The 25,241-nt window shown below is 41.4% G+C and overlaps 2 protein-coding genes across 3 annotated transcripts in view; one reads left to right on the top strand and one right to left on the bottom strand.

The window, feature by feature from the left end:
- CHD6 (chromodomain helicase DNA binding protein 6) overlaps positions 1–25,241 on the bottom strand; it is a 208,229-nt gene that overhangs the window by 125,261 nt on the left and 57,727 nt on the right. For both annotated transcript variants that reach the window (XM_068565429.1, XM_068565428.1), the window contains 2 exons: positions 21,511–21,567; positions 4,472–4,992 (listed from right to left, as the gene is read on the bottom strand). In XM_068565429.1, the coding sequence (XP_068421530.1) occupies positions 4,472–4,992; positions 21,511–21,543 (554 nt within the window). In that variant the 5' untranslated portion in view covers positions 21,544–21,567. The remainder of the gene's footprint in view (positions 1–4,471; positions 4,993–21,510; positions 21,568–25,241) is intronic.
- On the top strand, positions 14,499–15,498 carry LOC137778869 (cytotoxic granule associated RNA binding protein TIA1-like). Its single transcript, XM_068566212.1, has 2 exons — positions 14,499–14,661; positions 14,695–15,498. Exons 1-2 carry the CDS (start codon positions 14,499–14,501, stop codon positions 15,435–15,437), a joined length of 906 nt encoding a protein of 301 aa, XP_068422313.1. The 3' UTR covers positions 15,438–15,498.

Here is a 25,241-nt window from a genome sequence, read left to right as displayed (position 1 = left end):
ATTAAAAAAGAGTAAAAGCAAATAAACTGTACTTGTGAATTTTAAATTTCAGAGTCAGGGAAATGACAGAGAGCCTAACTTGGCTTCCTGGAGGAGCCTTCTTGCTTTTTACATAATAAAGGAATGAACTAGGCTCATACTCCAAGATAGTTTGGAGGGAAAGGCAGAGAGGGTAGGTGTTTTTTTTTTTGGAGTATAATTGCTTTACAATGGTGTGTTAGTTTCTGCTTTGTAACAAAGTAAATCAGCTATACATATACATATATCCCCATAAGAGAGGGTAGTTTTTGTTTTTGTTTTTTTAAAGGCTTCTCCTACCTGAGTGTTTTTACCCACTAAGCCGTAAGTGGATATGTGTCGCTACTAATATCATCCTTGAAAAGGAACATCTGCTAGACTGTCATCTGTTTAGGAGGGGAACTGTGTTCAGTTATCTATCTGCTGCCTCAAGTGCAAAGAGACACAGCACAGGAAAAAGCTGGGGCCATCTTAGTCCTTGAGAGGATCCTATGGAGCGTGCAAACTAAAATCCTGTAGAAGAGGGGCCGTTTCCTACAAATAAAAAACCAATTTCTCTGACACTGGGATCGCCCCACTGTTATCCATTCCTGACCTTCCTTAGCAAAGTGAAAAGAGGCGCAAAGCTGTGGAGAAAAAAGTGGGTTTTCCAGTCGGGGGAGCCTGGAGCCCAATCCTGACGGCGCCGCTCATTAGCTTGGTGCCTTGGACAAGTTACCTCGAAGTTTTCATTTCTAAAATTATAAAATTTATAAGAATAAAATATTTCATTATAACCACCTCCTGTTATTTAACAATGGGATCTTATATGGATCTCATTTTCAGGGAGAAGAGCTCTATCCATTTGTTCTAAGAAAACAAATTATATATATAAAGTATTTTAAAATAATATATAAACCACACACACACACACACACACACACACACACACACACACACACACACACACACACACACACACACACACACACCCCTTCTATGTGCCCAACAACCAACAAATCTCTCTGCTGACCAAAACCCAGGGACATAAAAGACACAAAGCACGGTGGTCCTGACCTCAGGCACTTCACTTTAGTTGAGGAGACAAGTCATACATACAAGAAAATACTCGATTATGACTGAGAGACAGCCTACTGCAGAGGTTAGCGTATAAGACTGGGAATCAGGAGGTCTGCGTTTATGACACACCCTTGCAAACAAGTCACTTCTTTGTGGGTCTGTTTCCCTGGCTCCATGCAGCAGGGCTGGACTAGATCTCTTTTACTCTTCAAGGTCTAAAAGTCTTTGATTTGTGATACAAGTGAGGCCCCAAGGGCTGTGGAAGTTCAGAGGGGACGCACTAGCACAGGGTGTGGGAGCTCTGTGGAGGAACTGGGTGGGACGTGCACTCAGAGCTGAAGAACGGGAAGGACTTGGGAGTCTGAGAGCAGGACAAAGGGCATAATGTTGGAGAAGAGCGATCCAGAGGAGGAGGAGCCAAGTACCTTATTTAAGGCCTAAGGAGATGCATCTAGCCGGCCAGGTCTGCTGCCAGAGACCAGGAGGCAGGGAGAGGTCAGACCCCAAAGGGTTTGGATAACAGAAAAAGGAGTCTGGATTTTGTCCTGGAGGCAGTAGGAACAATCAGAAGTGTCTAAGCAGGTATAATTGTTAGAGGGAATCCCATCTCCCTGCCCTCCATGTTTTCATGCTTCCCTACTCCCAAGGAGGGAACAATACCGGACATATATTTTCGGCCCTTCTTAGAATTCCTCTCACTTCCCTGACCTTCTCTGACTGGGGACCTATGGGACTGGTGAGACTTGGGAAAAGGAATGAAGCACCCAGGGCCCAGGGTCCTCCCTCTGCTTCAGGGACGTGCCTGCAGTTCTGGTGGATGAACTCAACTGAGTGAGTAACAGGAAGCCCGATTCTGGCCACAAGCCAGTGCAAGTTCTTCAATCTGGCCCATCAATAATAAAGCTGATAACTCTATCTCCATCTCTGTTGACTATTTCCCAGCTGATGTGGAAAGGAGAGAGGGAAGAGGGGGTTTGACTGACCACCACCACCAGCTACAAACATAAGTAAGATAACAGCAGGGCTTCAGAAAGATTAGCCAGGTGGCAGCTGGCAAGATGGACTGAAGCAGGAAAAGACCAGAAGCCCTTAAATCAGCTGTGAAGCTCCTCCAATAATCCAAGCATCCAGCAAATCATCTGTAACCACGGAGTGTTATCCAGGGGCTAATCAATAAGGGCTCAAATCAAAACATGTACTTAAGCCAATCTGCAAGAGAGTAAATCAAAGAGCACAAAAAATAAGACTGAATTACCAACATATTTTTTTATCAATTAATGTCCTTTCAGAACTAGAACTGCTTTTGCTGCCTAGTGGGATCATAAATTAAAGGAGCCAAAGCAACTTTATAAATATATAAAAGACAAGAAAGGCCCACCAGTCCAGAACCCTATCTGGGCTACATGGAAGAATTCCATGATGTTAACAGGTCAGTCTTACACAGCCCCCAAATCAAGGAAGGTTGAAAGCCTCGTGAAACTTGTCCACATTCCCAAAGAGATAACCAGCCCTATCTGTCAGCATCCTCTCAGAGTGTGTCTCCTGGATTTCTAAACCTCAAGAGGTTCTGCTGTCTTCTAAGTTGGCAGACTTAGAAGCACTTCTCCAACGCACTTATATTTTATACAACCTAACTAGATCAAAATCATTTCCCTTAATATTGCTATGCATACATTTGATATCTAACCTTGTTTGTGAAATGCCTCCTCCTCATTGCCCCCAAATGGAATCTACGGCAATGTCTGTATACCCGTCACCTTGTTTCATATCCCACACAAAGTAAATACCAATTCCTTTAAGAAGAAGTTGATAAAATTGTAAGCACCAGAGACCAGTGGCTAAAGTGAGCCCTGATACCCATGACTTTCTACTGCCTCTAGACACAAACCAAACTCCTTATTAGAGCTGTCAGACCCTCCTCTAATAGCCCTAATTCTAAAACACCATCCTTGAGGATTCTTCTTTGTTTCCTGTAATAACCAAAGTAAGTCACTCCACTAGCTCATGTCTGAATCTCCTTCTTCACACATGCTGCCACACTGAAGAACCACTTCAGCTTCTCCAAAATAATTTGGAAAGTTTTTGGCAGAAGATAGAAACTCAACTCCACCACTCCCCACACAAGCCACCCCACCCACATCAGACATCAGTGTGTGCGCACGAGGTTCACCCGGAAACAGGGCCCATACGTTGCTCATTAGTCAGACTCCTGATTTTACCTACTTCTTTTGACCTTCTGGTGAGGTTATTTTATGTCCATTCACTGTGAACTACATTCCTGGGATCCCACCCAAGCCTCTACGATAAACAAAAGGTAAAATCCCCTGCCAGGCAGAAGGGAGTGAATATTATAAGGCAGTTTTAACTTGGATTAGAAAATTATCCATCTGGTCCCAACAAACTGTCCTTCTGAAAATGAACCGAACCATAAAATAATTTCTGAGTAGCAGCACACGCCACCTAAAATGCTTTCTCTCTTTAAAATGTACTTCCTTTATGCCTGACCCTGTACAGGTCTGATGGCCCCATTACTTTATATTCTGTTAGCAATTGCATCAACCTCTGCATCTTTATGGGTACTCCTGGTCTATACTCTGCCTCTGCACTTACATTTTAGAAACTTAAATTCCTTAAATTCCCCTTAAATATACAGAAGTTATATATTTTTTTATTTTGTATGTCCTCAAAAAGTTTAAATATAATATTCTCCACCAAGAATTTAGAAAGAGATGAAACGAAGAACATTACATTTGTATACAGATGACAAATATTTAACTCCCCGAATAAAGTGTGTGTTTGGATCCTGATAGGATCTACAGCCAGGGCCCCCGACATCACCCCGGCAGCCAATCTGTCCCCACGCCCTCTGCTCTCTCTACAGGTCACTACGGTCTGTCTCCTCTGGTCTCAATGACTCGCCGTTTCCTGAGCACCTGCTGACATGTCAGGCACCGTGTTAGATACCGAATGAGAGAAACAGACCAGGCGTGGGCCTGCACTAGGGAGCTCGCAGCCCAGGGGAGCCAGGCAGTCCTTTTCTGTCTGGAACTCTGTGCACACCCACGGCTCTCCCAGACCCCAGCACTGTGTGCCCTCCTGACGGCTGCTCCTCTGCCAGCCTACACTGCAGCCGTTCCCCAAATCGCTGCCCTCCCCGTATCACACCTGTGACGTCCCTTCCCTGACACCCTGTGTGTGCTAACATATTTCACTTCTCCTTAATCCAAAGGGAATGGCAAGACATTGCAGGCACAGTATTAATTAAGGAGGTGAGAAGGTGGTTTACTTTGGCTGAAAGTGGGTAAGTCATGTCCAGGGGTGCTGGAGTAAGGCCAAGGCCAGCCGCTCTGTGGAGGCAGAGCCTGGGGCTCAGGACGGGAAGAAAGAGACGCACCTGGCCTTCTTGGACTTCGTCCTGGCTGCAGAGTCAGGGCCGCTCCTCTTCTCTTTGGCCTCCTTGGGGCCCGAGGCCTCCCGGGGCTTCCGCACCTTCTTTGCCCCGTCCTTCTGCTTGGGCTCCTTGGGCTCCTTGGCCTTCCTGGGCTCCTTGGCCTTCCTGGGCTCCTTTGGCTCTCTAGGTTCACGCTTCCTCTTTGGCTTGGGCTCCCTGTCCTTGCTTCCCTTTGCTGCCCCTTCTTGCTCTCCTGGATCCTTTTTCTTCCGTTTCTTCTTCACGCCAGTGCCTCCTCCTCCACTGTCCTCCGTCCCATTATGGGATGTCGTTTTCCTGGGGAAAAGGGTCTCAGCGTCCTCTTCAGCAGCGTACAGGTCCTTCTGGGGCAGACAGGGACGGGCAACATCTTCAGTTTTCTCCTCCTGATCAGTGCTGTGGTCAAACGGGGAGGGGGATTTGTAGTCAAAATTGACAGAGGCATCAGACATTGGGGAGTGATTCAGAACTTTTAAATTTGACAACTGTAAAAGAGAGAGAGACAAGCATATTACTCTTCCACTGCAAGCTTCACAGAAATAGTGATATTAACTTTGAATGCATGGACTTGTTCAACATCTCCTGAGTGCCTGCAATGTGGTAGTTCCTCCCGTGCCAGGTCATGGGCATAGAGTGGCAAACAGGACATACATTATGTTTGCTTTTGCCCTTGTGGAGCAAGGCCCTTGTGAACTAAGTCGTTAGTATATTATGTAGGTAATTTGTATGTAAAAACCTGAAGGATTTCCATGTTACGTGCAGAAATCTGAAACACCTTTTTAAGCTCCATTTCTAGAACCGGCAACAACAGTCTCCCACAAAATACCTTTAGATTCCGCTAGCACACACGAATCCTAGGCACACTGTTCTGACCCCGAGTGGCATTTATCATGCTGATATACAAGTTACTGTTCAAATGTATTCATGAATAAAGGTGATGTCACCAGGGTGATAAGGATGTGGGGTCAACCTCAACATCTTGCTTTATTTCCCCAAATCTCTGCTCTCACATATCATCAAGCAGCATTAACATTCACCTGGTTTGACTGTAAATGAGAACATCTGGATCATTCAAAACTATACCTTTTATTTTTAACTAAAAATAGTGTTCTTCTGTATGATCATCTAACTCTGTCACCAGACTCAGTAGCAGGTAACCTTTGACCACTTGCAAAAACCAACTAACGTGCGGGAGGATGCTTTACTGTGATACATGCCTTTAGAAAGAAAGTGTCATAGGTGCTGAAGGCAACGCTAAAAAGAACATTTCAAAGCTGTTTTAGAGCACCACCAAATAAAAGTGCAGCCTCCTAACATGACAACTTTTAAGGAAACATCTCTTTGGAAGCAGAAGGTATATCTCATGTTTTCAGGCCTGGTGTCACAAAGTACATTTGTCATTTCATAACAAGGCTGGGGTTGCCAATAATCTGATAATAACGTGGGTGCTAGTTTCAGGGAACAAAGAAATAACTCAGGGAGAGACAAGCAGGCTTTCCAGGAAGATGGTTACAATCATCTTTGGATGATGGCTTAGGACCAGCCCCATTTTTGAGTAGCCTGCTCTCTTACCAAGGGGCCTGGCCTGTGCTGAAGGGCACAGACACTTGCCAGATGGTGTGGTTTCTCTCTGGCGTTCTGGTTACCCAGTCTCTGCTGAGATTTCCTGGCCCACCCTGGAACTGACGGGGAGTGCAAAACTCAGCTGCATATTTCCCTGCTGTTCTTCCCAGTTCCCTTTCATAGTCTGATACTCCCAAACATAACACTGAGAATCCCAGGAGAAAACGATGAAAGAAAAGGAGGATGCTTTTGGATTTTTTATCATAAATAAAGTCCAGTGTCATAAACAAGCCTAAATCCAGAGGGAACTGGTCATTCTGGCAGGACTCACTACTCGGGGAGGAGGTGGGGGGGGGAAGGAAAACAATTCAGTTTGACACCTCATTGCTGATTCAGTACTTAAGGCTTAGGAAAAAGAGGAGCTAAGTAAACTTAAAAGAAATTTAAATCAATCAAATACAAGAAAATGGTTTAGATGGTAAATTTTATAATTATGTGTTTTCTACCACAATAAAAAGACAAAAAAAGAAGGGAGGAAGGGAGGGAGGGAGGGAGGGAGGGAGGGAGGAAGGAAGGAAGGAAGGAAGAGAGAAAGAGAAAGAAAGAAAAGAAAGAAAGAATGAAAGAAAGAAAGAAAGAAAGAAAGAAAGAAAGAAAGAAAGAAAGAAAGAAAGAAAGAAAGAAAGAAAGGAAGGAAGGAAGGAAGGAAGGAAGGAAAAGAAAGAGAAAGAAAGAAAAGAAAAGACAGCAAGCAACTCAACAGTACGGTAACAGGTATCCAGTTAAAGCTGGGATCCTATGACCGCATAACCATCCTTGGGATGTTACTTAATTATGTGCCAGGGACACTTGGCCCTCAAGGAATAAGTTTTTGCTTATCATGCAAGGGTGGACACACTAAAAAAGCAAGAGACACAGGTTTGTTTATTAAAGAGGCTTTAAAAGACAATACACTGAAGACCTAATTCCATCAAGGCAGCACTCTGTAGGTCAAAATGAGACCCTCTCCTCAACTCATACCTCATGTCAAGGTCTCTCTTTTTGGGGCTCTCCAAAAAGCTGAGCAGGTAGCTCAGGCAGGTGTGGTGGTAACTGATATTCAATCATTAGGCAATAACATTAACAGCAGCTAGCAGCTACTGGACAGACATCAAATGGATATACTCGGAATTACGCAAAGCATGTTTCATGACATCTCTAATCTTTTCAACAATCCTACAAACTTAGCACCATGCTGCCTATTTTGTATATGGAGAAATGAATGATTATTGATGCTAAGTGATGTGCCCAAGGCCATACAACTAGTGAGCACAGAAGCCTGGATCTGAGCCCTCTGGCCAAATGCTTGTTTCGTTGAGCATTTCATGACATGTCAGGGAACCAGGCCACCAGACCAGCATGATGACATTTGGTTAGAAACGTTAAATGTGATGGTGTGCACAACCGCTTTAGGAAACGGTCAGGTGGTTCTTTATAAAGCTAAACACATACCTTCCTGATGTCCCAGCAATTCTATTCCCAGGAATCCTAGAGAGTTGTCTAGTCCACTCTTCATTTTACAGATAAGATAATCTGTTTAGAGATTTAGAGGTTTAGAGGGAGAAAGCAATTTGTCAAGATATATTCCTAGGAAGTTGGTAGAGCTGGGACAAGACGTGCGGCACAATCAGCCAGTGTTAAAAAGGAGGAAGTGTTCCAAAAGGCAGATATTAGTAACCAAAAATATGAAATTATAATCTCGAAAGTCAATAATCCACCAGAAATGTTTTTATTTTTAAGGCACCTTGTTGGGAGCCTGGAAAAGATATCTGCTGAGGATTAAAAATATAAGACAAAAAATATTTCTTCCATGTTTCTCAAGGTCAGTGGGGGAAAAGGCAAAGAGCCTAAATAAAGTCTTTGTTTCAGCTTCTACTAAGAAGGGCATTAAATTACCACTTTGAAAATGGCCCTAAAAGGAACAGACTTCAGATGATGGACCACAGTAACAACATTTTACATTACATTGACAGTTTAAAGAGACGAGCATCTAGGAACACAAGGATAAAACTGAGAGAGACTGACTGATGAAACATGCAACAATGCTAACTCATAAACCGCACTGATAGTAACAAAACACATTTCTTTGACTGAAGATTATCAACCTACAACACTCCTAGAAAAGACACTTAAAAATGTGAATCTAGAGAAACAGGTTCTAGGTCAGTTGTAAAGGATTTAAGAACTAATGGAAAGATCACAGCCTAGGTCAATGGTTCCCAAACAGAGGTCCAATGACAAACCTGGGTTAACCCCCTAAGAATCACTCAAGTACTTGAAAGTCAAATTAGAATCTAAGAAAATCACCCAGGCGACAAAATGGATAGACCCTGAAAGAATTATGCTAAGTGAAAGAAGCCATGCACAAAAGACTACATATTGTATAATTCCATGTACATGAAATACCCCAAACAGGCAAATCCATAGAGACAAAAAGTAGAGCAGAGGTTGCCAGGGGTTGAGGGAAAAAACAGAGTGACTGGTGATGGGCATAAGGTTCTCTGGGGGATGATGAAATGTTCTGGAATCAGAAAGTGGTGATCTTTACACAATCTTGTGAATATACTAAAACCACAGAATTGCATGTTTTAAAAGTGTGGATTTTACAGCATGTGAATTATATCTCAATTTTTAAAAATTCAATGTAAGAATATACTGAAAAGGGTCCTCTCATATGTTGCTGGCAGGAGCATCAACTATTAAAAGATTTTTTGCAGGGGAGAGTAGCAATAATACTAAAATTTTAATTTTGGATATGCTTTTAAAGTGAGCAATTTCTCTTTGAGAACATAAACTAAGGAAACATTTAGATACTCCAAAGGTTTATGTATAAGAATATCTGATACAGAATTATTTTTAATAGAGTAAAAAACTGTAAATACTCTATTTGTCGACCTTTAGGAAAATGCTTAAATTAATAGCACATCCATCATATAGAATACTACTACACAGCCATTGTTACACGAAGTTTTAGTTGACATTTAAAAAGTGTCCACAACATGTGGGAAAGTAAAAAAAGAAAACCTATGATCTAATCCCATTTTTTTTTAAGAAGGCTATACCAACATTAGCTTTTTAAAATAATTTTAGGACACATACCATCATTATGTCTGGGAGATAAGATTGTGGGCAACTTTCACTTCATTTTTTCAAAACTTTCTCAAAGTTATTATTTGTTTGCCTTTACCTGTTTCCCATGATTAGAAGGTAAGCTTCATGAGACAGTGACTTTGTGGTGTTCCCCAAGATCTTTGTGGCTTATAGTAAAACTCAATCATATGATTATTGGATGAAATGAATATTTTCAATTTGAAAAAAGAGAAAAAAGACGTCTACAAAATTGTATGTGTAAACAAAAATGACAACAAATACCTGTGTACCGAAGAAAGAATGGAAGAAAATAAACAAAATGTTAATCATTTGAGGCTGTGCAAATTTGGGTTTAAAAAATTTTTTTTATTAAATAGACATCTAAATTTTCAATAATGAGAATACTGCTTTCAAGATACTTATAATAGAAAAATTTTCACATAGATGTAATAGAAAAATTTTAAAGACTTTAATAATGAAGGAAAAATTGTTTGCCAGACAATTCACACTCCTCCAAATCATCAGTATTCAGGAATCAAAGGCAGAATATGAGAGGCGCCAGCACTATGATTACATCTGACTGAGGGCAGGGCAGAGTGTACTTTGCACTTGGGCTGCAAAGGCCCACCCTTCACCCAGAAGCGCTTCCTCCAATTTCAACCCAGCGGTGAGCGGCCCAGTGAGCCCCTGCTGCCCATCGCTTCAGGGTCTTCCACCTTCCCCAGGGAGAGGAAAGTGTTCGCTGTGTAGACTTACTTAATATCAAGAAATCAGCTAAACATAAATAAGCAGACAAGCTTAACTAAGTTTGAGACCTGTCTTTTTTTAGAAGTCCAAATAACAAAAATGAAAATACAAAATAAGAAGTAATTACTACTACTAATGAGTTGGTTTGTGGACACTTCAGGTGGCAAAGCTACTTTCCAATTAGAATTAGAATTGTCTTATTTTTTCACCTTCTCTTTCTTCTTATAGTTACCACCTGCCTGTGGAATACAGTAAAGACAGAAAACCCCACATATCCTTGGCTTTATCACACTGCAATTGCACGGGGACTCATTCATTTGGCAAATAGATTTGTGCTGAGTGAGCAAGACCCATCTGAGGAGGGACAGGGACAATGTCAGTGTGTGCATGTGTCTGTGTGTCCCCTCTGTGTTTGTGAGTTTTTTCCCTGTATTCAGCATATTCAATCCTTCCACACCCAGGAATTCTGTGCTTTGGGTGATGAAGCAGGTATTTCAATCCTATATGGCTCCTCACATGGTCACAGCTGGTTAGCACCAGGAGGAGAAGAGTTCGGTTTCAGGCAGAAGTGTCCAGGACACTCTTGGATATACTTTCCAAGGGAAATGTCTATGAGAATAAATTAGACCGCCCAAGAAGAATGGATAAAGAGAGAAGAGGAAACAGGACCTAACCTGCGGAACACTAATGCTTAAGGTCCCCAGAGGGGGAAGAACATACAGACAGGGTGAAGGAGCAGTCAGGTGAGTGATATAGGAGGGAAAAAGGGTAAGAAAGAGTTGCTTCACAGAAACCGGAGGATGAGAGCATTTTAAGACAGAATGATCACAGGTGTCAAATGCTGCTGAGGAGCACGTAAGCTAAGGACTGAAGAGTGATCAACAGATTTGACGATGTAATTTCTGCAAAGCCCCTCTACCCCAAAGTCCTTGAACCTGTCAGTCAAGTCTCCACCTCTATTTTCATATTTTTGCTTTTAAAACAGGATGGGGTGGTGGTGGTTTTTTCTCTTACGATGTTTCAAGACTCTCTGACTACTCTAAATCTTTAGGCAAAGTCAACCTAAACCTTGTTAATTCCAAGTGGTAACAAAAGCCGGGGGCAGGTAGATTATTAAATTTAGATGCTGACAGAAAAGAGTTAGGAAGAGAGAAGGAAAATACTTAATAAGTGCCTGTTTGTTAACAAGTGTTGTTTCTAGAAAGTACGAGGGTTTTTTTCCAAACAGCTATGGCTTTTATGAGCAAACCAAAAGCTCAAAGTGATTCCATTTTCTAACCTGTCAAAGTGCAATGATGTTTGTTTCAGTCAACAAAGGCTAAGAGGGAACTCTTCTAAAATGTTTTTGTGACATCCTCTAAGCCAAGTAGATCAACAAATACAGAGAGAATAAGACTATTTTCCTACCTCTTCCTTCCTGGCCCACCTGTAATTTCACTGTAGTCCTGGGTTACTAGAGCCCCTGAGCCCAGAACTTAAGCAAACCCTGGCCAATACCATTTCCACATACCAAGGCCCAGCAAGACCACAGCCTGGAGTTAGGAATACTATGTGTGGGCAGGGAACGGTGCTTTTCATATATCTCGACCTTTAGTCACAGCCACTCTGAGTACTCAGAATTGTTTTGATATTTGAAAGATAAAATAGATGTCAGCAATGATCATAATAATACCTGACTTTATTAAGGAATGAGTATTAGGCAATATACTAAGTTTCTTAAACAGATTATGTCTCAAAACAACTCTAAGAGGAAGTATATTATGGTTCCAAATACGACTCTATAGAGTAGAAGTTCAGAGAGGTTAAATAACTCACCCAAAGTCAGACAGCTAGTGAGTACTACAGCTAAGATTTGAACCCGGGTTTGACTCCTGGTTTTAAGAGCCACTGCTCTTGACTACTTCACGATACTGCCTCATGTTCTGCATACACCAAACTCAGAATAAGAATTAGCAAGACTCTCTAACCACCTCTACTTGATTTCCATCATCTGCTCCCCAGCACCATGGGTATCTCCCTAACCTTTCCCCCAGAAAGCCGTTAACTCATTAACTTTCCTCTTCTATCCATTTCTTTATAAATCCATTTGTTCCCCAGACCAGAATGGGATAATACATGAAGAATCAAACAATCCAGCAGAACATTTAATATTAAATAAGTGATCTCTAAGACTTTTCAACTCTACCCAGAAGGATCCCAAGATGAGGGTTAAAGAACATCAAATGTGGACTTGGCAACTACCAGAAGACCTACAACCACCATCCTAAGAACACATTTTGTTAGCAGTGGGTACTATATTTCAGTTTTCCTCCCAAAATGAGAACTTTTGATCCTTGGTCACTACGTGTTACGTGGTTTCCCAAAACTGGCAAAATTTATCCAAAACCACATCAATAGTAAAGGGACGGGCTAACTGAGGCAAAAGACAGTGAGTTAATGAGAAAACCATAAACCATATCAAAAGTGGAAAGAAGTTCACTGCTGTTACTTCTGCTTTTTTCCCACAATACTCAGAATACTAGCTTTGGGCTACTTTTCCCAAGAGTGAATCCAAGTTAGATGGAGGGAGGCAATTCTCTACAGTCACAGTGACACTTGTCAAATGTCACGGATCCTAGATCTTTTGTTGCCACTTTGAAGTTGGCCCAAGGTCTCGTTACCAGAGATTCCCAGACCCCTCTGGTCAGGACAGGAGATGAGGCAATTCTATGCACTGTTTAGAAGTGGTTGTCTTTATTCCAATGTTTTCTGCATGTAGACGGACTCAAAGCCACTTTATTCATAGAATTTAAAACTCAGCCGCTTATTTCTATTTTTAAAAAATTGTTTCGTGTCTGTTTCAGCTAGTGATATATTGAGTAATATCAGTAACATGAGCTGAAAGAACCACTAGGTAATATATAATTATTATGTAATATTTAATTAAAAATTGTATCTACTTAGACTACCATTTATATTGGTACCACAGATAAATACCATACATAAATGCCCTGGTAAACCCTAGGATTCTAGTCAGGATGTACCACTAAGGTCATCCAGCCCAAACGCCCACTTCCTGGCCTCTGACACACAAGCAAACAGCTCTCCAGTCTCTCCCAGGAGTGGGGAGCTTAGTGCCCACAAGGTGCAGGCCACAGCTGGGCAGCTCAACTTCTCTGGACGGTCTTCTTCAGATGGAGCTAAAGCCTGTCCACCTATAACTCTCCAATCTCACCTACAGGTCCAGCAACAGACACAGTCAACCTCTTTTCCAAGAGATGCTTTTAAATATTCCCTTCTTCAGGCTACGTAATCTTAGTTTCATCTATCATACCCCATGTTGAATGAGTCAACATTCTTTTACCATCCTGATCACTTTGCTCTGGCCTCTCAAGTATATGTTTCAGAGCACAAAATGAATTAGAACAAGAAACACAAAAATATGTTAAGGTATGTCAAAAGATAGGTTTTAGAGCCCGTGGATTGCTCTAGAATGCTCAGCAACATCTTGCAGTTCAGTCATCAGTATGGCCTGTCACCAGTACCTATAAGAGAAGCAGGATCAACTCCTCCACTTAATTAACTTGCTCCTCCACCTATCTAATATTAACTTTTAAATAAAAACTCTGCCCTGTTCATCAACATATACTATGAGGTGTAAATGAAAGCCATCTAACTGAGGCTACATGATAACTGGCTGACATACCAAAGGTCTTAATATGAACTTTCAAAAGAAAAGAACCTAAATTCATGTTGGGGCAATTTTGGTAAAGAATGTTTTCACTGAAATGAAAGCTTACCTTAAATAATGTTTAAAAAATTAAATATGCAGATTGTTCTAAGAAATAAAAATCTGCCCATGTATCATAAACGACAGTAGTTTCGAGGGCTTGGGATTCTCTTCAGTAATGTGTTCTTTTTAACAGCAGCATAATATTCCACTAGGTAGATGTGCTATGATGTATATACAGGCCTACCTCACAGATATTGCAGGTTCAGTTCCAGACCACCAGAAGAAAGCAAATACCGTAGTAAAGTGAGTCACACAAATTTTCTGGTTTACAGGTGCATACAAAAGTTATGTTTACACTATACTGTAGTCTATTAAGTGTGCACAAGCACTATGTCTAAAAAAAAAATCTACATACCTTAATTTTAAAATATCTTATTGCTTGGCACACTGTAAATCAACTATACTTCGATTAAAAAAAATTAAGTTACAGGAGGTCCAAAGTGCAAGATTCTTCTGCGCCTGCGTGGCCCGGGTCACTTCCCGGGCTGCTCCAAGGCGCCCAGCTCACTGCCATCTTGACCTGGGGCTTCGTTGTTCGTGCTGGGCTGGGCGGTTTGGTGTAATTGCTGCCGAAGAAGGAGGCGCAGTAACCTCCGGTCGGCCGAGAAAATCCGCTATTTCGCAGCCATAGCCGCTCAAAAGATTTGTGAGGTAGTAAAGGGTAGAGAGCTGGACCCGGAGGCGCCACCGCGACAGCAGCAGCCATGGAGGACGAAATGCCTAAGACTCTATATGTCGGTAAGCTTCCCTGAGATGCGACAGAAGCTTTAATTCTCCAAAATGATTATGGACACAGCTGGAAATGATCCATATTGTTTTGCAGAGTTTTATAAGCGTCGTCATGCAGCTGCAGCACTAGCTGCTATGAATGGGCGGAAGATGATGGGTAAGGAAGTCAAAGTGAAGTGGGCAACAACCCACAGCAGTCAAAAGGATACAAGCAGTAGTACCGTTGTCAGCACACAGCGTTCACAAGGTCATTTCCATGTCTTTGTTGGTGATCTCAGTCCAGAAATTACAACTGAAGATACAAAAGCTGCTTTTGCACCATTTGGAAGAATATCAGATGCCCAAGTGGTAAAAGACATGGCAACAGGAAAGTCTAAGGGATATGGCTTTGTCTCCTTTTTCAACAGATGGGATGCTGAAAACTCCATTCAACAGATGGGTGGCCAGTGGCTTGGTGGAAGACAAATCAGAACTAACTGGGCAACCCGAAAGCCTCCAGGTCCAAAGAGTACATATGAGTCGAACACCAAACAGCTATCATATGATGAGGTCGTAAATCAGTCTAGTCCAAGCAACTGTACTATATATGGCGGAGGTGTCACTTCTGGGCTAACAGAACAACTAATGCGTCAGACTTTTTTGCCATTTGGACAAATAATGGAAATTCGAGTCTTTCCAGATAAAGGATATTCTTTTGTTTGGTTCAATTCCCATGAAAGTGCAGCACATGCAGTTGTTTCTGTTAATGGAACTACCATTGAAGGCCATGTTGTGAAATGCTACTGGGGCAAAGAAACTCTTGATATGATAAATCCCATGCAACAGCAGAATCAAATTGGATATCCACAAGCTTATGGCCAGTGGGGCCAGTGGTATGGGAATGCACAACAAATTGGCCAATATATGCCTAATGGTTGGCAAGTACCCACATATGGAATGTATGGCCAGCTATGGAACCAGCAGGGATTTAAACAGTCTTCTGCACCATAAATGGGACCAAATTATGGAGTGCAGCCGCCTCCAGGACAGAATGGCAGCATGATGCCTAATCAGCCTGCAGGGTATCAAGTTGCAGGGTATGAAACCCAGTGAAAAAGGACTCCAGAACCTAAAGCCAGTGGCTTAAGGCTACAGGGAGTGTAGTAAAGCCGTTGTTTACTTAAAGATTTATCAAATCAGTCAGTGCAAATGTCAGATACAATGTATTTATTTAAAAGATTCATTTTTTAATCATGAAATTACCATCCACATTATTTTAAAAAGAAACAATATGCTGGATGTCTGCCAATTTTTGCCTTCATTACCTTTTTTGATAAAGTTTCTCACATCCTTGTTTCAAATACAAATGCAGGGATTGCTGCCACTTTTTAAAACTGGAGGCAGAAAATTGCACAATGTTGAATTTTTTTCCACTGAAGTAGTGTGTGCAGTTATAGTTTGCACTCCTGATATGATTTAAAACATGTAATATAAAGATTAAAAAAAAGAAAAAAGGAAAACCAAAACTGTGCAGAGTCTAGAAGTTCTTTGTAATCTTCAGCTTATGCACAATTCTATTTTAGGTTTTTCTGAAATAGGCATTGTTTGAGCTGCCCCATCTCCACTGTTTTCCCTTTGGGGTTTTTAAGTATAAGTTATTAGTTTACATCATTTTTGTATCTAAATTTTTTCACAAATTTGTCTTGCCTTATTAAAGTTCTATAAAATATACTTAAATGGGAAAAAATGATCTTTAGATTGAAAACTTTTCTCAGATGGATTGATAATTGCATTCATCTTGTGTTTTATATGAGAAGGTGCCTCAAGAATTCCCTGTTGAATTTGTTTAAAAGGGTTTTTATCTTCTGTGATAAACTTTGCTGTGTACCAGGAAATATAAAAACAAAAACTTGTTACTAAAGAAAATCTCTGAAATGTGGTAAGTTCTTATGAACCCATGTTAAGTTCATGTGTCAACTTCTACATTTACATGTATTTCATTATGTAAAATGTTTTAGCAATTTAACATTTTGCACAGTTAGCAACTTTGTATGTAATTTCCTCCTTAAAGGCATCATGCAGAATTGACAGGAGATTCATAAGGTTTTGTTTGCATGTGAATATCAAGTACACACTTTGATAGTCTCTGAATACAAAGTTATCTGCTCTTGTTTTTCAAGAACTTTGAGACACAAAGTTGTATGTAAAGAAATATATTAATTTGCCATATTCTAGTTGTACTTACTCAAAAAGAATAAATCAACTTGATTTTAATATGTACAAATGATAGCTGTGAAACTGTAGAATATCCTTGTCAGGCTTACGGTTTCTTGTGAACTCCAAAATTAGCCTGAATGACCGGCTGGGCAAAGCATTTTTAAAATGTTCGGAGGCCAAAAGATAAACAAACAAAAACCCGTGAAATCCTACCTCCTTAAACAGCCTTCAAAGAGGAGAATCCTCAGTGCATTCATTACTTTGATTCTTTTGGTACCTGTTCTCCTGGAGTTCCCAATTTTATTATTTTGGGGTGGCTCCGAGCATTAAGAGGTTTAATCTTTGATGGCATTGTTCTAGTTTTGAAATTTCTAGTACATTTCAGTCTCTTATAAGAATTGTGGGAGATTTTGTTTTGTTTTGTTTTCAGTGAAAGTCACAAACTCTCCTCTTCTTTGACTCACAAAGGGGAAGGGTCCCCAGTATACATATTTGGATGCTTGGTTGTTTTTAAGACCAGAGAGCTCCTGGTGTTTTATTTAGGAACAGAAAAGGCCCATGTAATCCTAAGAGTTTCCTGGCCTGTATCCTCCAGGTAGGAGCAGATGACTCTAAGCTGGTCTCTAAGCCAATACACTTGTAAACCAGAGCCCAGGAAAGACAGCTCATAAATGTATAATTCTCTGGAGCTCAATTCTATGCAGTTGTACTGATGTTTTATCAAGTCACTGTGTATTTTTTAAGTGTTGATACATTAAAACTTGCTTTATAGAAGATGAGTAAATTTTTTAAACACTTGGAAATTTTATTTCCTTGTTAATTAACCTTCTACAGATCAGGGCATGCAACCAAAAGCAGCTTAAATACTCAAAAAATAAAATAACAGGATGCTGTTTTTAGGTTCTTCTGGTTTATGTTCCTATTTTAGGACCCTCACTTTTCTCTTATTCAAAAATATTTTATGCCCTATACATCTGTGGACTGCAGAGTAAATTATTTGGGCATAAATAATCCAAGCAAAAGTATAGTTTTTCTTTCATTTTGACTATCTCAAGTAATAACACTTTTTATTAGCCAATATTTTCTTATTGCACAATTCTAAAACGTACATTGACTACTTTTTGAGAAGAAAGTACTATTACTCAAAGGCTTACTACTGAACAAATTTGTAATTCAGGAACATTGCTAACTTTGCTTTAAATCTTATTCTCAGTGTTAAATCATTTAAAAAATTTACAGTCTAAAAATCATACTGGTATTAGTATCAGGTAAGGAGATTAAAGTTTTTAAAATGGATTCAATTCATTCTCTGCAATATACATTCAAATTTTACTTTAAAATACATCTGTTACTGTGAAGAACCTCAAGTGGTTCACACTTACTTAATGGGTCATTAATCCAGTATTCTTTGCCCTGACTGTTTGGATATTAAAGTTCCTTTATGTTTTCTATTAAAAAAAAATTAAATTAAAATAAAATAAAAATACTTTGCTGCTAAAAAAAATGCTAACCATCATCTGAACCTTCAGCAAGTCACAGTGCTTTTGCTGGTGGAGGGTCCTGCCTCGGTGCTGACGGCTGCTGACCGATCAGGCTGGTGGCTGCTGAAGCTGGGGTGTCTGCGGCAATTTCTTAAAATACGACAACGATGAAGTTTACCACATCAGCTGACTCTTCCTTGCACAGACAATTTTCTGTAGCATGCAGTGCTGTCTGACAGCATTCTACCCACAGCAGAACTCCTTTCAAAATTGGAGTCAATCCTCTCAAACCCTGCTGCCGCTTTATCAACTAAGTTTATGTCATATTCTAAATCCTTTGTTGTCATCCCAACAACCTTCACAGCATCTTCACCAGGAGTAGACTCCACCTCAAGGAACCACTTTCTATGCACATCCGTAAGAAGCAACTCCTCAACTGTTCAAGATTTATCATGAGATGGCAGCAATTCAGTCCCATCTTCAGGCTCCACTTCTAGTTCTAGTTCTCTTGTCTTTTCCACCACATCTGAAGTTATTTCCTCCACTGAAGTCTTGAACCCCTCAAAGTCACCCATAAGGGTTGGAACCAACTTCTCCCAAACTCCTGTCAATGTTGACATTTTGACCTCTTCCCATGAATCACAAATGTTCTTCATGGCATCTAGTATGGTGAATCCTTTCCAGAAGGTTTTCAACTTACTTTGCCCAGATCCATCAGAGGAATCACTATCTATGGCAGCTACAACCTTACAAAATGTATGTCCTAAATAGTAAGATTTGAATGTCAAAATTACTCCTCGACCCATGGGCTGCAGAACGGATGCTGTGTGAGCAGGCATGAAAACATCATTAATCTCGCTGTACAACTCCATCAAAGCTCTTGGGTGACCATGTGCATTGTCAATGAGCTGTAATATTTTGAAAGAAAATCTTTTTTTCTGAGCAGCAGGCCTCAACAGTGGACTTACACATACAGTAAGCCATGTTGTAAACACGTGTGCTATCATCCAGACTTTGTAATTTCCATTTAGAGAGTACAGGCAGAGTAGATTTAGCAAAATTCTCATTTAGGATAATTTAGGATAATCTCATTTAGCATAATTCTCATACTAGGCCCTAGTATTGTCAGGATGGTACATGAGCACTGGCTTCAACCTAAAAGTCAACAGCTGCATTAGCCCCTAAGAAGAGAGTCAGCCTGTCTTTTGAAACTTTGAAGACAGGCACTGACTTGCCCTCTCTAGCTATCAAGGTCCTAAATGGCATCTTCTTCCAATAGGAGGCTGTTTTGTCTAAACTGAAAATCTGTTGTTTAGTGTACCCACCTTCATTAATTACCTTAGCTAGATCTCCTGGATAACTTGCTGCAGCTTCTACATCAGCACTTGCTGCTTCACCTTGTACTTTTAGGTTATGGAGACAGCTCCTCTCCTTAAACCTCAGGAACCAACCTCTGTTAGCTTTAAACTTTTCTTCTACACTTTCCTCACCTCTCTCAGCCTTCATAGAATTGAAGAGAGTTAGGGCCTTGCTCTGGATTAGGCTTTGACTTAAGAGAATGGTGTGATTTGTCTGATCTTCTATCCAGACCACTCAAACTTTCTCCATATCAGCAATAAGGCTGTGGTGCTTTCTTATTTGCGTGTTCACTGGAACGGCACTTTTAATTTCCTTCAAGAATTCTTCCTTTGCATCCACAACTTGGCTAAACTGTTTAGCACAAGAGGCCTCCTCGCAGCCTGTCTCTGCTTTCCATGTGCCTTCTTCACTAAACTTAATCACCTCTAGCTTTGATCGAAAGTGAGAGCCGAGCAACTGGTCCTTTCACTTGAACACCTAGAGGCCACTGTAGGGTTATTAAGTGGCCTAACTTCCATCTTGTTGTGTCTCAAGGAATGGTTGCTTCCTGGGCTCAGAAGCCGGAGGAGAAGGTGAAAGATGGAGGAAGAGCCAGTCAGTTGGTGGAGCAGTCACAGACATTTATCAATGAAGTTCACCCCAAAACAATTACAACAGTAACACCAAAGATCACGGACCACAGATCACCATAGCAAATATAATAATAATGGAAAGGTCCGAAATACTGAGAGAATTACCAAAATGTGACACCGAGACACGAAGTGAGCAAATGCTGTTGGGAAAATGGCGCTGATAGACCTGCTCAAGGCAGGGCTGCCACAAACCTTCAATTTGTAAAAAATGTAATACCTGCACAGTAAAATGAGGCATGCCTGTAGTTGCCTTTTTGATGGACATTTAAGTTCATCTCCATTTTTGCTATAATAAACAAAGTCGCAATGAAACCTACACACCCATCTGAGTGTATCCATAGGATAAAATCCTGGCAGATGGAACTGCATTCTCTACAGTGTTTGTCTACTAACTTTTGACTCTACAGAGCCAGGACAGGAGGAAATCAGCGTGTAGATAGTGCTTAGGCACTGCTCTTCCTATTAAAATTGGCAGCAGGTGACTCAATTCTTTCCCAAAACAGGCTGTTTTGTTTTGGTTTCATAAGGATCTATCCACTGGGAACAGAACAGAGAGTAGTCCTTGTAACCATATCCCTAGGTCACCCTGTATCCGACTACTCAGTGCTCTACAAGCAGAGAGGAAAGTGGCTTTGCATACGGTCCCAGCTGAAGGGCAGGGATTCAGATCTCCCCAGTTACCAGGTTGTCATTCAATTCTGTAAAAGGAAAACCAGCCCATCAGAGACAGCCTGTTTCTAAGAGACACAGGCAGGTCCCCTCATCTCACCTCCCTGAGCCACACTGGTTTAGGTCTCTGGGATCCTCTGAAAATGTAATCACCTGGAACACGTAAGTACCAACTAAGGAAAAAGATCTTAGCAGGATGCGTCACAAGGGCCACATGTTTTTATCAACTCCCCTCCCCCTCAGGAAACCAAATGCCAAACAGTTAATGTTCACTATTTTCTGCAGGAGGAAACTTCCAATTAGTTCACTATTTTCTGCAGGAGGAAACTTTAGCACATCATGATAAATAAGAATTCTATAAGTGAATGCTTTTAGTTTAACCAAACATCGAAAATAATAAATATGTAAACTATAAAGAAGCGATCACTTCTCTCTTTATAAAAACTTGGTAAGCTATTTCTCTTTCGCATCGCTGATTTTGAATAATATTCTGATCTACAATCTTTGTTCCATTTATTCCTGGATAGAGCTGACCTGAGCATAGTAAAAATCTATGTATTAAGTCATTCAGAACATAGCTCTCAGTTACCACGTGGAGAATGGGAAACAGGCAGCAGGGTAACTACCAGAGGCTAAGAGATAAGCCAAAACTGCCAGCATCACCTCTTGTAAAAAAGCACCAGTGTATGCTGGATGCATTCACTTAAAAGATATGTGACCTCTTACCTGCTTCTCTTTCTTCTGTATTTTCATTATCATCTATTAAAGGCAATTATTTTATTTCTGTAAAACATAAAAAAGGCAAAGATTATGCTAAAATCCAAAATGAAACATTTTAGATTATCTCAAGATTAGCTGTGACACATGAGGAAAACACAGAATAGAGGATTACTTCTACAGAACACTTACAATTAGTGGTCTTCTAGCCCAGCACCCCCCAGAGCCCTACATATAGGCCTAAACCTACCTACTCCCATCCTAAACCCTAGTTTTTTGCTCCAGATGGAGTGGAGTCAAAAAGATACTGTCTTTGTAGATAAAACAAGTTATAAAAGATGCTGGCATATTAAATTACAAAGGAAACTAAAAGAGGAACCAAAAATAATGACATGACTATATTGAGAGGGGTGGAGAGGGGGCAGAATTAAGCAAAGCCCTCATTTCTTTTGGAAGAAAATCAGTAAATAGTATCTACAATTGGAAATCAAGAAACAGAAATATACACAACAGGGGCCTCCCTGGTGGTGCAGTGGTTAAAAATCTGCCTGGCAATGCAGGGGACACGGGTTCGAGCCCTGGTCGGGGAAGATCCCACATGCTGCGGAGCAACTAAGCCCGTGCGCCACAACTACTGAGCCCGCGCTCTAGAGCCCACGTGCCACAACTACTGAAGCCCGCGCGCCTAGAGCCCGTGCTCCGTAACAAGAGAAGCCACCGCAATGAGAAGCCCCCGCAGAAGCCCCCGCTCGCCGCAACTAGAGAAAGCCCGCGCGCAGCAACAAAGACCCAACGCAGCCAAAAATAAATAAATAAATAAAAAGAAATATACACAATAAAATAGAGCTAAAAGAGTTAAAAGTCGTCGTCTTGAAGGAGAGAGGAGCTGGTGTGAGACAGGACAGGGCACTCTTGCATTTCATCACATGCTCTCCTACATTACTTGATGTTTTAAACAATGTGCACTTTAAACTGACAAAATAAGTTCCATTCCAATATTTCACATGATCTTTTTTTAAAAAAATAAATTTATTTATTTTATTTTATTTTTGGCTGCGCTGGGTCTTCGTTGCTGCGCATGGGCTTTCTTTAGTTGCAGCAAGCAGGCGGATACTCTTTGTTGAGGTGCGCGGGCATCTCATTGCGGTGGCTTCTCTTGTTGCGGAGAATGGGCTCTAGGCACGCAGGCTCAGTAGTTGTGGTGCACAGGTTTAGCTGCTCCGCAGCATGTGGGATCTTCCTGGGCCAGGGCTCGAACCCGTGTCCCCTGCACTGGCAGGTGGATTCTCAACCACTGCACCACCAGGGAAGCCCTCATATGATCTTTTTAAATGATTTTATTGTACCCAGGACTTAAGCCCCATCCCCACTCCAACCATAATGACACCTGAACTTTTTCTCATAAATGACTTTTCAGCACCATAGCGACAAGAGCCCAGCAAGTGGCTTGAGAGGTCACTGAAGTGCACTAAGGGCATCCCAGGGAACAGAAAGAATGCTATTTTAGGAAACCCAGAATTTGGGGCGGCCTGAATCACTCACTCTCACCTTCCCCATAGACAAACTATGGAAGGATCATAGTATCCCGGCTTCTGGTTCTAGTCCGGATGTAGACACCGCCTCATATTTATTGTTTACTTTGACTTCCTGGACATCCCAGAGAGCTAGGAAAACATCCCAGAGGCACACAATTATCCTTACGTTATAATTATTTCTCATATCCAAATGAATGTGATGTGCAGGCATCAAGGAGAACTTTAAGATTAAAGTGAGACAGTCCCACCTTCTAAGTGGGCTCATGGTGTGTATGATGCAACTGAGAAAAATGAAGGATTTCAATCATCCCTGGGGCCACAGTTACAGTTTACCAGTTTAAAGTCTGGTAACTTCAGGGGTTTTTTTCCTCCAAGAGTCAGAAGCGTTTTCTATTAAAAGGACCATAAAATGCTACCAGGATATTGCTGCTTGCAAAGAGCATAGCATCCAAGGAGGTAACAAGCTGCAAAGTGGGCGCAGGCGGGGCCTAGACCAAGGGGGAAGGAGAGGAGGGCAGAGAAGAACTGGCCAAATCAAGAAAAGGGAAAGCCAAGTCAGCAAACAGTGCTTCTGAGGATCAGTGTGAGGACTAGCATTTGATCGAACAATTACCTCAAGAAAACCATAGATTCCTGAGAAATGGCAAGGTAAGGGCTCTGAATCAGGGCAGTTCAAAGGATTTTACCAACTAAACTCCGTTACAGTGGTGTCAGCACTAGGTAAACTATGTTAGTACAAGTTTATCTTCTTTATCTCTCAATTTCAAATTATCAGACCCCAGAAAACCAACACTCTCAACTATCACAAACTGCCACAAATTCTGAAACGAAGAAAGAAGTTTGGAAAATAAATTCTGGCTAATAAAAAGGGATATTATACATAACCAGACACATATACTCAAATAAAATTCTACCCAACAAAATGAAATCAATCATTTACAAAATACAGAAGTCCAGTGCCAATAAAAATTACTTTTTAATTTATAAAAAAATCAAGTATAATGCACTAGAGACATCAAAAGACACAATTTCTGATCAAGTACCACAAACTAGCGTGCAAACAAAACAGGGCCCCAGCACTGCCAGGAATGTGGGGAAAACTGTGGACCAAACTGATCCTTACTGATGGCACCTTTCATTGTTTCAGGCTTTCTGAAAGCACTCAGGCAACGTGCCACTAGATCTATGAACTGCTACAGTCCATTGATCTGCCAGTTCCGCTTTCAGGAATCCATCCCAAGGAAATAAGCCAGCAGGAAATAAAGCCGAGAGGAAGCTCAGCGGTGAGGTGGGGCACAACGTGAAAACGCCTGTCACAGCAGAGCTCGAGCACTGCAGAGGGCCATGGAGGTCACACGGGCCCACCGTTCCCTGGGCCCATGTCATCACAGGGCCTGGGAAGATCAGAGACGGCAGATGAGCACAGGCTGGAGAGACCGGGAAGAGGCTGACGCAAGTGTGGCGTGAATGTGGTTACTCAGCAGAGAGAAGGGTTGGAGGAAAAGAGCTGGGTGAAAGATTCTAAACCAAATCTCACTGCCCCCCACCATCTGTTCACATGCAAGATACTGCCACCTGCACCCTCAGGGATATTCACGCTGCACAGATAACCCCCACCCCATTCTCTGAGAGAGACAGTGTGTGTGACATCCAAGTGCATCCCAGTGATGATGCTGTAAGAATAACTGCTCTAGTTCACTGAACGCAGTCTTTGGCCAACCTCGCATTGTTACTGTGAAACCATCTCTAGCACCTGGATGGATTGCTACACACCAGCTCACAGCCACTCCACAAGATAACAGATACAAACAACATCAATAGGGACTTCCCTGGTGACGCAGTGGTTAAGACTCTGAGCTCCCAATGCAGGAGGCCTGGGTTCAATCCCTGGTCAGAGAACTAGATCCCACGTGCATGCTGCAAACTAAGGAGCCTGAGAGCCGCAACTAATGAGCCTGCCGGCCACAACTAATGAATGCACGTGCCGTAACTAAGGAGCAGGCAAGCCGCAACTAAGGGGCCCACCTGCCGCGACAAAGACCCAGCGCAACCAAATAAATTAATTAAATAAATATTTTTAAAAAAATCAATAGGTGTTCAATAAACATTTGTTGACTTTTATTTCTCCAAACAGCTACAAGGCACTCTCTCTTCGGTTACCTCTACTTTTTTTTTTTTTTACCTGTTTGATGACACACGTTTAAA

Source organism: Eschrichtius robustus, chromosome 16 (genome assembly GCF_028021215.1).
Source record: "Eschrichtius robustus isolate mEscRob2 chromosome 16, mEscRob2.pri, whole genome shotgun sequence".
In the NCBI taxonomy this organism is placed as follows: domain Eukaryota; kingdom Metazoa; phylum Chordata; class Mammalia; order Artiodactyla; family Eschrichtiidae; genus Eschrichtius; species Eschrichtius robustus.
This window is presented reverse-complemented; position numbering and strand designations above follow the sequence as displayed.